Raw genomic sequence first — 17,941 nt, 5'->3', positions numbered from 1 at the left:
TGGAAAAGTGAAGAACCACCCACCGATGAACTGATTTTTAAAAAGATCTTGGACTGTGCAGAAATGGATAGATTGACTTTGTCATTGAAGGAGAAAGAAGATACTGACTTCTATCAAACTTGGGACTCTTTTTATCATTGGCTAGAGAAATGGGACTTTATATAGATTTAAATATGTTTTTAAGTTATCATAAATAGAAGGAAAAGATGTGGGGACTGACCCAGCAGGCCCGATGTTTTGATGATTGATGCTGTTTTTCGGGTTTTTTTTAGTTTTTTAGGATAATAATTTCAAATAAACTTATTTTAAAAAAAGAGGAAAAAAAAGACAGTTGAGCTACATAGATCACTGTTGCTTTGTCACTGTGCTTTCCCAATACCCGCAGCAGCACAATGGATACCTTTCCGCACAATGAGGCAAGAAGGGAGCACGGTCCAAATTCTGTATCCGCGGATGCGGCACCACCTAACTGCTGTTGCCATTTCTCCACCGGGCAAGTGCACTCTGAGTCGGCAACAGGTGCGCGAGAGATGCCTTGCTCATTGCGTGCCTGCAGCAGGGCCGTATTTAGAACCCCGACCGAAATTTCAGACCCGGCGGAAAGCTACTTGCCGTCGGCAGTGTGCAGGAGCTTGTGGCTCTTCAGCGTGCCTTTGGATTTGAACTTCTTCCCGCACATGTCGCACAGGTGGGTTTTCTCGGTGCTGTGCCGGTTCATGTGGGCCTTCAGGTTGCTTTTGCTCCGAGTGGCATATTCACAGAGAGAACACTTGAAGGGCTTGATGCCTAGAGAAAGTGGGGTTAAGCTGGATGAATACTCGGTGGAGCCGGCTCGTCGTACACCTTGCTGGGACAACCAGCTTTAGCAAACTGCACTAGTCATCCCTCAGAAAGTTACTTCTATGTGGTAACAGAAGTCTATGTTGGGAGGTGAAGAGAGAATAATTTTTAAACTCATTTTAAATTATATTTATTATTATTATTTATTATTACTACTACTACTAGCAGCTAAATTTTAGGATGCAGTGTTTTAATTTTTTTTCCACATTTTGTATTGTTAAACTGTCCCAAGACTTCTGTAATGGGACAGTCTACAAAAGTTTTAAATAAGTATAATAAATAAACAACCCCCTTGCTTTGCAGATAGGACCTCCATCAGGAAGAGAGTGCCAAGGGGACAGCAATGCGGACAGAGGGTTACAGCCCCCCTGCAAGTCACAGTCCTGAACTGGCACGGGGAACCCCACGCTGGCTTGGTTTAAAATGGGAACAGCCATTGCACTGCAAACCATGCCACAAATGCAGTTTAGCCCCGAAATGATCTCATCTGGCCCTAAAAGGATGCCTGCTCTTTTCCCTTCTTCCATTGCTCCCTGATCAGAATTTGCAGACCGTGGGACCACTCGGCAAGGGTGTGTCCTCTTGTCCCTGCATGTTCAGGCTGACGGCCACCTTGTGGGAGCCCCTGCCCAGCAGGGCGGAGCACTTGAAATGTTTCCACCAAGAAATTCTGGAAATGTGTCAAAATCCAGAACTCAAATTTGCAGCCTTTGCTGAGATGACAGCAATATTTTCATTTAGCTTTCTGTGCATAGAGATGTTTTAGGAAAGAATACCCACCGGACTAATGATGAGTCATTAATTCCTAAACAAAAGGGGTTCAAGTATTAATTACTGAAGAACTCTTGACTTATCTGCTGAGGCAGAAAATCACAAAACATGCAGTTTTGAACCAGATGAGACACAAGCCATTGATTTGCATAAACTTTGCTTTGACTCCAAAATAAGATGCAGCAGGAGACTTCCAGAGGCTGCTTGTGTCACGCAGAGTCATAAAGCAAGAAAGAGGAGGGGAAAATATACTGCATGTCATATATCATGTCACAGAAACAGTAAATTAGAAATGCAATAAATAAACTTAGCAGTGGGGATTAAAATGCCACTTCTCTGCCAGAAGGGTCTGTGTTAGCTTTTTCCATTGCACAAGACAGACCTCCAAGTGGCATGTTGAACTGCAGCATTAATTAAATGGATCTGAAAACATCACTTGCCACAGTAGTAACATCCACATTCACCAAAGGTATGTGTGATACATAAAGACCAATTCAGTGAATATTGCAGCTAAACGTATCACTTGGAAATACATTCAAAACTTATTTCTAGGTAAGGGAAATGGGAAATTCAAGTGCGCATGTTCCTTCCCCAAAGCTTTGTGATAGTGTAAAACTAGTCAAGAAATATGAGTACTTTTCCCTAGATAAAAATTTCCCATGTGTGGACACTTCCCGAAGACTGCAGCATCAAGTGACAACCCATTCCAGAATGAGCTTAGATCGTGGCAAGCTTATTTGGTTACTTCAAATGCCAGAATTGTTGAGGGACCAGTTCACAGGTACCTGCCACTGGTGAGTCCAGAGGAGACCTCCATTCTGAAAATGCACAGGATTTTCTGGGGTTTCCAGTTGATGTTCTGATCTGTAGCCTGTCCTGATCTACCACCACGAAGGAAGGAAAAATGGAATAGCTGCACAATGCCTTTTGATTCATACCACCAGGGGCCCTCCTTCTGGAAGCAGTCACTGCATGGGATCCTCATGCATGGGTGGACCATTCTTAAGGCTAAAGGTAAAGGTAAAGGTTTCCCCTTGACGTTACATCCAGTCATGCCTGACTCTAGGGGGTGGTGCTCATCTCCGTTTCCTGGCCGAGGGAGCCAGCGTTTGTCCACAGACAGTCTCCGTGGTCATGTGGCTGGCATGACTAAACACCGAGGTGCACGGAACGCTGTTACCTGCCCACCGAAGTGGTACCTTTTTATCTACTTGCATTTGCATGTTTTCGAACTGCAAGGTTGGCAGGAGCTGGGACGGAGCAATGGGAACTCACCCCGTTGTGCAGATTCGAACCAGCGACCTTTCGATCCACCAGCCCAGCAGCCCAGCGGTTTAAACCACTGCGCCACCTGCAGTCCCTTTCTTAAGGCTAGAAGACTGAATAACTTGCATGGGCAGAAGCCTTTCAGGCGCTTCTAAACAATCCTTCTTTGCGGTGCGTAGACAGAGCGGCGAGCTTCTAGGTTCCCTAAAACCTGCTCATGGCGCATTAGTAACAAAGGGCCAGCTAGAGAGTAAGATAGGACCTGGACAAGGGGCAGGGACTCCAGCCCACTCTGTGACAATGAGCTACAGAGGCTTTGCTCCAACCCAGGCCCTGTGCCACATGGAAAGCCCACGTGTGTGATGAACGGAGACCACGATGAAGAACAGGGCACTCTGTGCAGTGATGAGCTACATTTATGCAAAGGTGCATGCCTGATGCAGCCGACGGCTTCTTGGAAAGATGTGGGGGTGCTAAGTCAGCATCAGACCTACCGTGCATGGAGAGGGGATCAACCCCTTTACCCAGCGGGCAGCTGGCCTTCTAGCAAGAAGGGCAGCTGCTCACCAAGGGCCTGAACCCAGGAGCCTCCCCCACCCTCCCCAGCAGCTGCCAGTAAACAGAATAAAGCAGAAGCAGATGCATGAAAATGAAAATGAATTCTACATTTGGCAAGGTCTGGCCATGGCTGCAGCTCTTCCCTGCCCGCCCAGGACTGCCATTTCCCAAGGCAGACTCCAGCTAAGCCTCCATTACCTTCATGGGCCCAAATATGACGCTGGAGGTCCGACCCGTTCTTCATGAAGTACGAGTTGCAATAGGGGCACTTCACGGCTCGCTTTCCAATCAGCCCTTTCAGCTGGACCCTCCTGCCAACGATCTCGGAGATGGTGTTCATAGAAACTTCTGCGGGTGGGAAGGGAAAGGAAGAGGCACATCAGACAAAGAAATGAAACAGAACCAGTTCTAACCTTTGGGGAATGCGTGGTGTGGATAAATAAAACACAGGATATTTAGACTGCTCCTTGTTGTGTCTTTTAAGTAGCTTTCCTTTCAAAGGCTTTTCCCCCCAGGTGAAATTTTACAGTCTAAGGAAATAGCCTCATTAATTTATGACTTTTCCAGCACAGGGCTATTGCTTTTGTGCACCGGGTGCTTACTTTTTAGTGACAAATTAGAGTCTGGTTGTGCCATTGGTACAGAAACTGTTTTTCCAGCAGGGAGCATTCTCAAGCGGCCAATACCTAACAGGGCAGCTTCCCTAACCAAATATTTATGAGCTTCAATTCTCTCGGAGAGACGCCTAACATTTGTTTAAGGTTTCAGCCGGGATTTGCAGAGGAGTCGGAAATATCTGAGCAGACAGCTTGTTAACAACGGCAAAAGGCACCAAAATGCAGATGTGATGCTAAAATCGCTAGAAATAATGAAAAGATAAGATTGTTCAGTCCCAAGCCAGTTTAATCATCAACCTGTCTTTCGGAAGATGCATATGCTGGCAGGATTCCACTTGAGGGATCTGACATTAGGTTTGCACTGCGGGGACACCAAGGCCTGACCTGGGAGCATTATGGGCTGGCTGGGGACTGTATGTGCTCCAACATCAAAGCTCTCTTCAAGCACAGAAGGGAGCAGAGGTGGGCAGCATAAGCTCCTACTCCTGGCAGGGTGTGAGGCTCCTGGAGCAGCCAGATGCCAGACGTCAGCAGGGGCCTGCCCTTGGCTGCTGGGCGCTTGAGATGGTTCAAAGAGGCACAGTGAGGCTGGGGCCCAGAGACAGAGCTCGGCCACTGAGAAAGGCTTGCAGAAACTTTGCCACCGCGAGCTCGGGTTACTCCTAGCCAGGGCGATGGACCAGCACTGAGACTAGGGCTTCAGAAGGTCGGCAGACTAGGCTTCGATCGTGAAGCCGAGAGAGTAGCCCCACACTGTGACAGTTAGCCAGGCAGTCAGCAGAGGCAGAGGGCTGAAGGTGGAGGACGTCCGAGAGACCCCTGGGATGCCCTGGTACAAGAGGCTTCCCTCTGCCCTCTCTCCTCCTCTCCAGGCTAAGGGAAAACATTTTGCCCTCTTGGCTTCTGCATGTCAGAATGCGACAAACAGGACAGCCGCCGGGCCAGTAACAAGCCGACCACCCTGGGTGCGTCTACCTGTGTCCGCCGGCTTATGAAAGCCACGCGACGTGGGAGACCCAACCCAGCCTGTTATTTAAGCGGAGCCATGCATTACGCTTCATTAAAAACCATTCGTGCAGCTTATTTTACCTGGGTGGTTTGTCTTGATGTGTGATTTTATAAGACGGTCTTCAGAAAATGATTTCTCGCACACAGGGCAGGTATAACTCTTTTTGTCCTTTAAAGGGAAGAAGAGAAGATTATCCTATCAGTTCATTGAGCTGATTGCTAAACTCATTACAGGCTGGATAATATACAGCTCCCAACAAGGTGATAACGGGATGGCTCAGATGTGAATTTCAGCTGGTGTTATGAAAAGTGAGAGCAGTTATCCTGATGAGGCAGGCGGTAGGAAATGCAAAAATTAGGGCTTCATTACCACATCAGCAATCTCTGAATGATTCACAGCTTTGGCTGATAACCGGGGAGGGGAAAATGCCACGGGAAGAACACATGCAAACCACTCCTGAGTGCCTAAGCAGCAATCTTCTTCTCCGTGTTCCACATCAGATCAATCAACATCGGAAGGAAAGGGGAAAAAGGAAGGGGCTAGATTTATGTCTTGGATTTATAGCTTCCCTTTCAGCAGATTCTCGGGGCTTACTCAACGGCCGTTTTTTCAATGCCCCCCCTACACACATGCACACAAAAACGCTCCACGTGTCTGCAAGTAGAAAACAAGTACGGCAGAGGAGGCAGAATCAAATCCCTTCTCTCATAATTGGGGTCTGAGCAGGGAAGGAAGGGATGTGGCCAGGACTTGCAGGATAACTCCCACAAGCCCCACCTGAGCCCGTGGAATCAACCTGATGCATCTGATTCTGGCTGAAGGATGCCTGCTGGGAAGGCGACCATTTGTTTATCATCGATGGTCAAAGATCAGAGCTAAAACAGGGATGCCTTGCCTTGCCTCCTCCCCAAGCCTGCAGGCCAGCGGGTGAAGGAAGGCCTCCCTGTGTGGGTCAGATTGAGCCCGTGGGCTAGAGGCTCTCCTCCCATAGTCTGGTGATCTACTGCAGGTATGTTTCTTTTGCTCGATAATACAGAGCATTCCAAATTTAATATCCCATCTGCAGCCCACTCCCCAAGCTCAGTCTGCTCTGTAGGCAGCTGCTCGCTCCGTCTCCAGCTAACCTCGAGGCCGTTTTGCAGCACTTCGACCTCTCCTTCTTTCTCTCCGGGTTCACAAGGCCACAGGTGGGATGTTAAGCACATGGGGGCATCTGTAGTTCTCCAAAGACAGAAGGGACATGCCCACTGAGCTGGCATCCTCCGTCTCCCCCACGTCCCTTGCAAAGGAGTTACTTCCTTGTGAAAAAGGGGCCCTCCATTGCGTGCATCCAGTGGCATTCTGCCTGCGATGCAATGTGAAGGGCAAGCTTTAAGGGAAGCTGCGGCAATACAGGTCTGATGCTACGAAGCTGCTTGGCTTTGCCAACACGGAAGCAAAGTCAACCGCCCTGATGAAACCGCCGCTGCGGAAAGCAATTTTGAAGTCTAAAGCCACATCCACACGCTCCTGTGTGTGCGTAGGGGGGTAGTCACCCTGCAGCAAGCGCAGCACTTGCCCCCACCCTGCCTGTGCTGAGAGAACTCACCAGAGACAGGTTCACACGCTTAGGTTACTGCACAATCTTTGCTCAGATGCTGAGATCCAGTGGCAAGCTAAGGGACTGCAGGGGGTGCAGGGGTTTAAACCGCTGTGCTGCTGGGCTGGTGGATCGAAAGGTCGCCGGTTCAAATCCGCACAGGGGGCGAGTTCCCATTGCTCCGTCCCAGCTCCTGCCAACCTTGCAGTTCAAAAGCATGCAAATGCAAGTGGATGAAAAGGTACCACTTCGGTGGGCAGGTAACAGCGTTCCGTGCACTTCGGTGTTTAGTCATGCCGGCCACATGACCAGGGAGACTGTCTGCTGACAAACGCTGGCTCCCTCGGCTAGGAAACGGAGATGAGCACTGCCCACTAGAGTCAGGCATGCCTGGACTTAACGTCAAGGGGAAACCTTTACCTTTAGTGGCAAACTTGGCTTTGACGAACGAGAAGGCAAAATATTGGATAAAGGAGCATCAAAGCTGGATTGGGCAGGACAGGGTAGGGTAGGGTAGGCCTACCGGTGTCAGACAGTAACATAGGGTACTCCAGTAAAACATTTAGGGTTAATGTAGAATCCAGCCAGGACATGATAAGCATGATAAGACAGAAGGGTACCACTGTCTCGACAACCACAGCTGGTCCTCAGAAGCCTTAGCAGACAGCTGAAAACCATGCTTTTTATACTGACAACAGCAGAAAGCTTGCTGGGGAGCAGAATTCTCATCTAATACTCCTCATGGCATTCTTCGGATGCTACTTTTCAATTTCCAGCTTCGGTGGGGTATTTAGAGGTATACCGAGAGTTGCTTTCCGTGTGCTGAGCACAAGCCTTCAGTACCCGGCAACAGTGACACACGCGTTGGTAACTTCCCAATTAGACTTCTGCAACGCGCTCTACGTGGGGCTACCCTTGAAGATGGTCCGGATACTTCAATTGGTGCAGAATAGAGCTGCCAGGCTGCTGACGGGGACTGGGCGTTGTTCTCATATAACCCCAGTTCTCCGTCAGCTCCACTGGCTCCCGATTGAAGTCCGGGCCCAATTCAAGGTGTTGGTTATGACCTATAAAACCCTCAACAGCTTGGGCCCTGGGTATCTAAAGAAACGCTTGCGTCCATATATGCCCTCCCGCCCCTTGAGATTGGCAGCAGAGGCCCTCCTCCGGGAACCCTCTGTGAAGGAAATTAGGAGGGTGAGTACCCAGAGGAGGGCCTTCTCTGCGGTGGCGCCCCATCTATGGAATGCGGTCCCCAGAGAGGTCCGCCTGGCACCGTCGTTATTTGTTTTTCGGCGCCAGGCTAAGACCTTTTTATTTAAAACTTATTTTAAGTGTTAATTTATTATGTAGGATTTAAAAAAAAAATTTAAGTCGAGATGCACCGGGTTTTAATATTTTTAGTGTATAATTTTTGTATGACTTTGTATGTTTTTGTTTTTGTTGTGAGCCGCCCCAAGGCTTTGTTGCCATGGGGGCGGCATAGAAATGTTTTAAATAAATAAATAAATGAATACACGGCTGTGGCCACTGCCATGCGTAATTTAACAGCTCCTGGGATTGCCCTCCCCACTCCTGCTCCCAAAGGTGGAGGGTTTTGGAGTGCCGGCTACTGCTCCAAAACAGGTCTGCCGCCATGCTTTCTTCAAGCGAATGTTATGCTGGAGTGGAGTTCCGGACGATCTCAGTGCACAGCCTTCTTGGGAAAGAAAGGGGAGAGAAGTGGGGAAAGAGTCTATTTACACGCACATAAATGCACAACAGAACAGAATGCTTCCAAAACCGGAAGATACACAGCATCTCAACTATATTATAATTCCTGAGCTAATGATTTCGAAGCCAAGCTGGTGCGTTTGAGACTCTAACTCCATTTTGAGCATATGGCGTTCCAGCGACAAGGGCTCCTGGGAACCTTACGCCTGCAAGAGACATGCTGCTGCACTTCTACAAATGCCAAGACGTGCTTCCAGAAAAAGCAAAATGCCACGTAAGGCAGGATTCCCTCCCTCTCCCTCTCTCCACGCAGGTCTCGTGGAGAAATAACAGTGTATGGAGCAGAGTTCTTTCCACAAAGGGAAAGCAGGAGCTACAATCTGCAGGAAATTCCATCTGTCAGCTGTGAAGCAAAAAATGGGAGCATCCCCATCCCGTTCCCTGGCAGGGGCGACGTGTTTCCGAGGATGCTTTGCCTGACCACATTTGAGACCGAAACAACTGCAAGCTTTAAATGTGACCTTTACTTAACATGAGCAAGCCGCATCTTGTTATAGCTAAAGCGGGCAAAGTAGCCGAACATGAAACCACAACCAGCATCCCCAATTCCCTACATGCATTAAGCACTGAAAAGGTTATGCTATGGATGTTCAGACAGCAAAAAAGGCATGTAACTCCCATCGAGCTTAAGTGTGCGTAAGACTGTGGTTCCAGTAACTTTCCACCCAGTTCTTTTCCCCTGCAACCTGGAGGTTTTAACCAGCGTTGTTGCTTAGTCCCATGCTAAGTATGTAAGAGAAAGATTCCGAAGCAGAGCTTTAACAAGAACGGACTGAAAATCCCAACTGACTCGCAATCACCTTCAAAGCACCTCAGTATTTGCAATTCCTTTTTCGATGGGAGGGCGGAATTCTGAACATGACTGCTCAGCAGCTCCTTGCGTTTGCTCAGATACAAGAGGACTGCAGATAGATCCATGATCAAAAGAGGATGGATATTTATCCAAATTGTGTATACACTTCAAATACAAGTTGCCTGTTCTTTCTCATGCTTGATATTGAAAATCCATTTATTCTCAAGGTCCTGTTTAAACAAACGAATCGAGGGCCCCTTTCTTTTAACTACAATTGTGCTACACTTCTTTGAAACACTTTATTTATGACATGTGACACAATTATTAAGGAATATCTAATTCCCAAAGGGCAGGGGGAGAAGCCATCCTTCTCCGTGAGCAAATGTGTGCATGGAAGAAGAAAACGGGGGAAGATGGAGGGATAGAAGAAACCAAGTGTGGGAAATGCCGACACGGGAGCCAGGAAAGATGCATATGAAAAGCAGAAGGTAGCAAAACTGAGGTCTGGTGCTTGAAAAAGGAGTACGATGGCCCCATTCATACAAGTTTATCTTCCCTTAACAGATGACATACCTGTGACTAGTGTGAACCAACCTTCCAATAGTGACCACCACAGTCACATGGCTGGGTCACTATTTCTTTATACTTTGACCCACTGAGCTCAAAGGGGCTGCAGTTAGAAATTGCCTGAGTCCCATTGATTTTAATGGGTTTACTCTACGTAAAGCTTAGCCTGGATGGCATCCTATGAATTTAGGCCATGCCTTATATAACCTCAAATGCAATTCCTTCACCAAAGGGAAGGCTCACCTGCTCAACTACGGCATTTCTGGGCAGCCTGAACGCTACCTCTACCAGCAGGAGAACTCGGGTTCTTCGGAAATATTCATTCCTTTATTTACAGCTGTCCTTTGTCACACACAGCATCAGCAGAGAGTGCCTGTGACAACGGCAAGAATCGACCAGGGAACACCCAGCTAAAGACACTTCTTTGAACAGTTGTTAAAAGTTAATGCGGAAGATTTTTCCAGCCGCTTCCTTCAGAGAGGTGGTGTGCTGCAGCGTGTTCCCAACTTCCTGCTGCACTAATCCTGCACCAGCTGGCGGGGGGACTGTGGAAGCTGCGGTCCCACAGAGCTGGGGAGCGCCAAGTGCGGGAGACACAGAGATACCGTCCCGGACACTTGAGCAGAAGTCATGTGGCGTCGGAGAGTCTGCATTCCTCCAGCCCTTTCAAGCCATCAAGGGGTAGCCCAAGACCAGGGGCCCCCCTCAATGCCTTGCCATGTAAGTCACAAAGTCTCTCTGAAGGATGCAGATGGGGCCCGTGACTACTTGCTTACTGTCACATTCTCTGTCCCTGCCTCAGCAAGGAAGAATGGAATTTATTCTCTGTGTGACAGAATTTCTCCTTGAAAATGCTTTCAAAGACTTTCCGAAGGACACAAACAAAGCTAAAAGTGCCATGCAAAGAATACTTACTTCAATGACCACCCACTTATAAAGAACAGGGCAAAGTGATCTTGATTCTTTTCCTTCCTATTCAGGGTGTAAAGACGGAAATGGAGTCTGGGAAGAGTAGGAGGTCATGGGAAGGTTTGCAAATGACATCAATCCATCATGGATATCCCTTCCCTCCCTCTTTCTTTCCGGGGGTATCCCAGGGGACACTGCAGGACCAGTGGGTCCCCCCTTTCCCTGGCAGCCACAATTGCAGGCTGATTTCAGCTGCTCCTTCAAATTGGTGAAAACCAGTGGTTCCCTTAAAGGCCAGGCACAAGGCACTCCTTCAAAGTGCCCAGTGGCAAATTAATGGGACTTCCTATGCCTGCCCTTCATTGCTTCCAACACCTGCATATTGGTGCACAGAATCATCTTTTCCCTCATCATCTCTACTGTACAAACAAGGGTCATCCCTTGAAGTGAATGGGGGACCCTCCAGCCCCAGCTGGGACAAGAAGCAGGGGGCTGCTCATGGTCAATCACAGTAGGAGCCAAACCATGCCAGCCACAAGTGGTTCTGCACAACACGACAACCGATCAATGGCAAGAGTCTGTGGGTGGTTGTCATGTTGTACAGACCCCGGTGATGACAAGCCCAGAGCCACACAAGGGATGGATTCCTGAGGCTGATGGTACCACGGCAATGACTTAAACAGCCCTACAAGGATGCACAGATACACGGAGGCTACAGAACTCCTCTGCCTGAGCATTAGGAGCTGGCGGTGGGCCCGCATGCCAATGGACCTATGAATCTGCATTAACACAGAAACAGCTTTCCAAACCAAATCTCTATCCTTCTCAAGTCGGAACTGGTTGGCCTTTGCACATTCCCCATTATAATTAATCCTGTGTTTGCTGAAAACTCTGGGACAGGGATACAGAACCTCTCTCAGCCTCGGGGCCCTGTTTCATTCTGGCGCAGCTTTCGGAAGTTCCATCCGTGGTGATGTCAAAGACGGGAGGTCGGGGCCTAAACCACAAGGAGCAGGTCCTCAACACCAAACATACTGGCTTACTTTAGTGTAAAGCTCTTGCTGTCTTAGGAGAGGCATTTCAACCTTTGAGATCTGGCCTCTGGACCTCGGAAGCTGCAGCCCTGCTCTAAGGTCACAGCACAGGAAGATCCAAGTTCCTAGAAAGCTTTCCACAATGCCTTCTGAAGCTGCGCAGCCCAGAAAAAGTCTCTTTATCACATCTGTGGTCTGAGAGCGTAGATTGCACTAAGGCAAGAGCAAGGTGCATTCGAGAACTGAGCCTTTGTCAATGGCGTGCCTACCACAGCAGGCAAAACGCCACATAAACTTAAAAATCAGAAGCCTGACTGGTGGCAGATCATGCTAACCTGGCAGAAATAACAGTAAAGATCTATTTATGCACTTTGGCAAAGAGTTGTGCGGCTGCTCGAGCATCCTGGAGTGTCCATCAAAACTCCCTGTTCTGCCATTATCCTTCCAATCCCCTCTCCCCTCTCGCTGCCACACTTTATTTCCCTACGGGCTTGAAATGTTACATCGGCTCCGTATGAGCCAGAAAGGGAAAAGCCAATGGATGTCAACCTGCTCAAAGGAGAGCTGGAATACGTTTGCCCACAGTTTTCTATACATTTCTGCCAACGCCCCTCAAGCTGCTCTGCAGAAGTGTTACTCCAGCCTTCAGATGTGTCTCCGGGGGGCAATTAATTAGGCCCACTTTTCACATTAGACTTCCCTCTTTGAATTTTGAAAACCCAGGACATAAAGAGTCCCTGTAAGGGGAAAACAAACAGGCAAATGTTCTGCAGCCTTCCGTACCATTCCTGCTTTTCAGAGCTTCTCATACACAACCTTAACGGGTCCATTCGGATGTCTTTGCATGCCGCTTATGGATGCTGTCAGTGTGGAAGATGTGGATGAGAAGTGGCATGAGGAGTTGATGACATGTGAACAGCATTTAGACTCCTCCTTCACAACAAGGGAACTTGGGAGCTGCCTTTTCCACCCGACCTCCCCATGTGCAATTCCCAACTGCAGAAAGGACGTGCCAGAAATAGAACCCAGAGCTGACCACACATGCAATTAGGAGAAGGACATGGTGCAGAAATACGAACAAATTTCATATTGCGAGATAGAAAATAGCAGGCTTTTCACAGTAAAACGCCCAACCCATGGTCAAAAACTCCTCCCGGCCCACACCAAACCAACTTGAGAGGAAGAAGAGATGGAGCCCCATCTTTTGTCTGACATGCTAGCTGTTTCCATCCAGTGAATTTACTCCTCATTTTTATGCAATGGAGCATTCAGGCCTGCACTTCCTGCCACAACCTGCAGACTGAATGGTACAGTCTAGGAAGAACTGTGCCACAGGAGTCTCTCAACTACACAGAAGTCTCTCTCAGACTCAGTGGGCCAGTTTGCATGGGTTTTTTTCTGGCTTTTTTCGCCCACAAAATGGCTGGTGTGCATGGGTCCTGCCCAGTCTACGTGGGCACCATTTTGAATATGCAATGTGATCGGAGCGATCAGGGGCTACATTGCATCCTGGGTTGTTTGCGGGTTAAACAGCCCTTGTAGACTGGTTCATGCAAACAGGTCAAGTGTATAGACTCAAGGAATTCTTCTTCTGGTCTAATTCCAACCCTAGAGTCTGTCTTCGATAGCAATCCAGTTGCCAGATCATGGCTATCCAGGATTTGTGTAAATCTCCAACAAGCAGAAGCAGGCTCCTGAACGCCCAACTGAGGCCACTGAGCTAGCCGACCCGTTGTTCTCAAGTCCTATCTCTGGGCTGTCTCTTTCCCAACAACCACAATTTCAGGTTCAGAGGTCACAACAAACAGCCCAGCGATGGCGCATCCCTCGGTTGGTTAGCTCTAACCAGCTCCAGTGGGAGCAAACAGGCAGTGAGAATTAGCTCACTCACACTGTACCTACATCAATTCATGGCTTGATAAACCATGGTTTGCTGGATCAGTGAATCTACTAGTGGGAACAGGGCGGAAAAATCTGTAATCTGATTCAGAGCCCTTGATATAAAGGTGGACTGTGATCCTAAGCAGAGGGATGTACCAAACAACTACTTTTAAGAGGAAAGTCCAAAGGAGCTTAATGGAGTCTTTCTGGACTGAGGTCTATACATGCAGTGATGTCATGAAAATGAGTTTCTCATGACACGCTATTGACTACTGATGCTGCCCAAAATCCGGCATATCGGTAGAAGGTCCCATTATTGTGGGAAGAGTTTCTGTTGAACAGGAAAATCAATAGATGAGACTGTCTGGGGCACTTTACCCCAAGACAATTAATTAATTAATTAATTAAGTGGAGCACTTTTACCCCATCCTTTAGAATCCTCAGGACGACAATACAAAGCAGTAGTGGCAGCATACAGTAAAATAGAAATCTAATAAAACCCACATTAACGACACAATTAAGTAAAAAAAAAAAAACAGGGAAAATAGAAAGGCTTTAGCCTGGTGCTGAAATGAATAAAGGGTCCGCACCAGGCACGCCTCTCTGGGAAGTAGGTTCCAGGGCCAGGGTGCCACCACAGAAAAGGCCCTTCTCTGGATGTCCACTCTCCTGATCTCCTTCAAAGAGGGAGCCCAAAGAAGGACCTCAGACCTGGATCTTGGGGACAGGAAGGTACAGAAGGAAGGAGGAAAAGCACAAAGGCATCTGGTGGTGTGTTAAGGGCTAGCAACTTTTTGGGGGCAGGAACGTTTGCGAACAACAAACGCATTTGCTTTCCCTTTGTGCCTGATGAAACAGACGCTTGTCTGAGAAAGCACATGCCACAAAAAATGTTGTATTTTAAGGTGACACTGGCTCTGTGTGTGTGTGTGTGTGTGCACGCGCACACGCGCGAGGGGGTCTCCCCGGTTTAGGCTGTCAGCATGATCCACAGCTGGCACCATCATGGACGGAACACAACTGCAAATAAAGTGGAAAAGCGAAAGTTATCCACACATCACACTCCTGCAAGAGGTGTTGGGCAGTTTTCGATGAAATGCTAGACTTCTGCCAGAGTCAGATTGATGAGCCACATCCAAAACACATTTATTAGTGTTGTTTTTAATAAGGCCTTGAGGCGACAAGCAAATTGCTGATTAGGCAAGGATGTGGCATCAATTCCCAGCCACAGAAATTTGGTGGCTTTTATCTAGCTTTTTCTCTCTATGGCCCAAGGCAGCTGTAGAAAACTTCTCTGCTATTTTCAGCCACTGCACTCTTTAAAAAGCAAATCTAAGTAACTTTCTGATGCACACAGACACACAGGGAGATCAGCACCTTGCAGGAAATCAAATGTTGCAAATAATGATAAAAAATGTCAGCTAAAAACCAGCTCAGATTTCCTTTGCAAATAAATTTAACTGCAAAAACTTTCTCTAACTCAACTGAAGTGTTACTAATAAACATAAGACAACACAATGCATATTTTTAGAAGAATTCCTCCCTTTTGCTTTGAGTTTCCTACTGCTTTCTGTAAAGCTATCCTGTGGCTTCTGAAACCACGGTAGTTAGAAAAGGAGGCAAAGTGTTCTGTTCTTTGCCTTTTCAAGAAAAAAAGGAATTCTAACTGTTGGAGATATTGGCCAATAGCCTACCTCCTATCAGCATAAAGGAGATCTAAATGCATTAGATGTATCACATTTAATGTGTGCTTCTAAGACAGGTGGAGAAACACAGCTTGGAAGCAGATGAGCATGGGGAGGGTGGGGGGGGATGGAAGAGAATGCAGAGAAAATTCCCTCTTGCTTTTCGGAGATGCAGAAATTGCAAGTCCCAAGTCTGACAGGGGATGGAGTCATGAAGGCTCTAGTAGAGGAAGGCATTTCAAGTTTTCTCACCTGCCCCATTCCAAGGCCTGGGGAGAGGTATAGGCACTTTGAAAAGCGGAAAAATCTGAACACAAGTTCAGTAAGGAACTTTAAAAGAGCCCCCAACTGACTTTCTGTAACATCAGCCCTTAAACAACTATTCAGACTGCAAGAATGCAATGCTCTCCCAAGAAGGCATGGCTCGGATCTCGAAGAGAAGAGAATCCTAATCAAACAAAAAGGCTGTGCCGTGCTGTTCATTTTGGTCCAGTGAGGATACAGTCAAGGAAATGCTCTTGGCTGATATTAAGGGTCCCAAGTGTTTGTATACGTCTTAATCTTTCCCCCAAATTAGACATTTAGTAGAAATTGAGGAGAGCAAAATAAACCACTGCAGATACATTTCACTGACATAATTATTCAGGATGTGAAATTTGCATAAACCCATCTGCAAAATTCTCATCTTCTCATACCTAACACAGGACTCAAGTTCAATGGTGTAAACCAGTGAGAAACACATCCCTTCACAAATATGGTAGCAATAACAAGCTGGGAAATTTTAGGAAGCAGATGAAAATTGGGCATGTTCCCACCAGAAACCATACACGAAGCCAAATTCTGGCTAGATGATCAGGAAATATTTCCTGACGGTTAGGGCAGTACAGCAATGGCCTGGGAAGATTGCGGGCTTTCCCACACTGGAGGCCTTTAAGATGCAACTGGAGAGCCACGTGAGAGAGATGGTTTAACCTGGTGTCCTGTACTGAGCAGGGAGTTGGACCTGAAGGCCCTTTGGCTCTTCCAACTCTCCTCTCCCGTGATTTTACAATACCAAGGAAAATAATGGCGGTCACCTTCACAGTTCCAGGTTCTTCATGTCCTGAACAAGGCAGCAACTTCGCGGAAAGAAAGGTACTGTCTATGATTCAGACTTACCAGCTCTGTGTGCACTTTCAGATGCGCCTGGAGCTTGTATTTATCTGGGGTTGAATAATCGCAGTCTTCTGTGGGACATTTCAGCAGAATGTTGCTATGCTTCTGGATGACGTGGCGCTTGAGACAGTTCTTGGTGATGGAGGAGTAGCTGCACTGAGAGCAGTAGAAGAGGTGTTCTCGTGTGTGAGTGCGGACGTGCATGTCATAATGCACCTGGTACCAAAACAACTTGCCTGAAAAGAACCAATGTGACATACAGAGCAAGTTAAAGGTGGCCCCGTGTGTTGCTTCCGAAGGGTTGTGTGGCCCGGGCAGCATCCTAGACGTGGGTGTGAGGGTCCGGGGCTCAAAGGCTTGCGTGAGTCAGCAGATGCTTGGGTACCAATCATTGCTTGATGGGACAGGAAGTATCACGAGTGGGCCAGACTGTGCTGATGATTCAGAGAGACCAATACATAACCAACAGTGGCTCCACCCTGAGGATGGTCTTTGGGATAGGGTGGACCAGGAAGCTAATTCATGAACCTGGTGCCTAGCGCACCAATCTGCACCCTGGCCATGGCAAACAGGCCAGGGGCCACCAGTCTAGGTCATCATTTTGCCTCCGCTCAGTTTTGAGTTAGCATCAAAATGGCGGCTACTGCTTGCGGTGAACAGCTTAGGAGGCTGGTTAAGAACCTAAGTCCATGATGGAATGTGACTCCAGTTTTGCCACTGCACTGTGCCTCTGTCCACGGGCAGAGGACGTCACTTTCCAAACGTGCTCCTTAGACTTGCAGTGCTCCTCTGCGAGCCATCTGGGGACTGGCCTGAAGTTCAGTAGGCCCATGCATGGCCCCCAAAGGTTCCCTACAAAACTACTGACCAGATCCGCAGAGACCAAAGGCAACCGTGCCATCAGGTTGGGACCCTACAGCAGATGCTAAATCGGGGCTGTCTGCTGGCTCTGTTCACCTCTGCTGCTCCAGCAACAAACCTGCCTCACCTTGCACCCCAGAACTCTGCCGAGACCTTCTGCTGTGGGGTGGCACAGAAATTAAATAAACAACAACAACAAACCAACCACAACCCTAACCCTCAAATTAGCAGGGGTTGGATCTCACTCAAGCAGAGGGAAGCCCTAGACACAGATGGGAGGCATGCACCAGACTGAAAAGCAAAATACTATTTCAAGTCTAGCATCTCACGCTTTTAAAGAAACCGTGGTGTTAAATACGAAAAACTCTTTTTAAATATATGCTTGCCTCAGTAAATGTGGGTAGAAGCCTTCCTATGAAACAGACAGAATTGATATTTCCTAAAAGGGAGCAACCTCATGAGAACACGTTTAACATATGATCCTTTGCTGATGTAGCTGATGAAAAATCCTTCTAAAAGGTATTTTCACTAATTGAATTCCTCTTAATGGATGCAGCCCTGCAGAATGCAATTTTGAGAATGCATTTAAATTGGGAGGCCTTATTAGCAGAACTGGTGACCCTAGAGGATTGCCTAAGGCAGC

The 17,941-nt window shown here is 47.8% G+C and overlaps 1 protein-coding gene across 3 annotated transcripts in view; it reads right to left on the bottom strand.

Annotated features, from left to right (window-relative positions):
• Positions 1-17,941, bottom strand: part of ZFAT (zinc finger and AT-hook domain containing) — an 84,118-nt gene that overhangs the window by 33,227 nt on the left and 32,950 nt on the right. For 2 of the 3 annotated variants that reach the window (XM_044452870.1, XM_044452868.1), the window contains exons 7-10: positions 16,441-16,673; positions 5,142-5,229; positions 3,634-3,783; positions 613-786 (exon numbers count right to left, since the gene is read on the bottom strand). In XM_044452870.1, coding sequence (XP_044308805.1) covers positions 613-786; positions 3,634-3,783; positions 5,142-5,229; positions 16,441-16,673 — 645 coding nt within the window. Of the gene's footprint in view, positions 1-612; positions 787-2,396; positions 2,493-3,633; positions 3,784-5,141; positions 5,230-16,440; positions 16,674-17,941 lie in introns of all 3 variants that reach the window. The other variant, XM_044452871.1, reaches the window with a different exon arrangement.

This window comes from Varanus komodoensis, unplaced genomic scaffold (assembly GCF_004798865.1).
Source record: "Varanus komodoensis strain SLA01 unplaced genomic scaffold, ASM479886v1 scaffold75, whole genome shotgun sequence".
NCBI lineage: Eukaryota > Metazoa > Chordata > Lepidosauria > Squamata > Varanidae > Varanus > Varanus komodoensis.
This window is presented reverse-complemented; position numbering and strand designations above follow the sequence as displayed.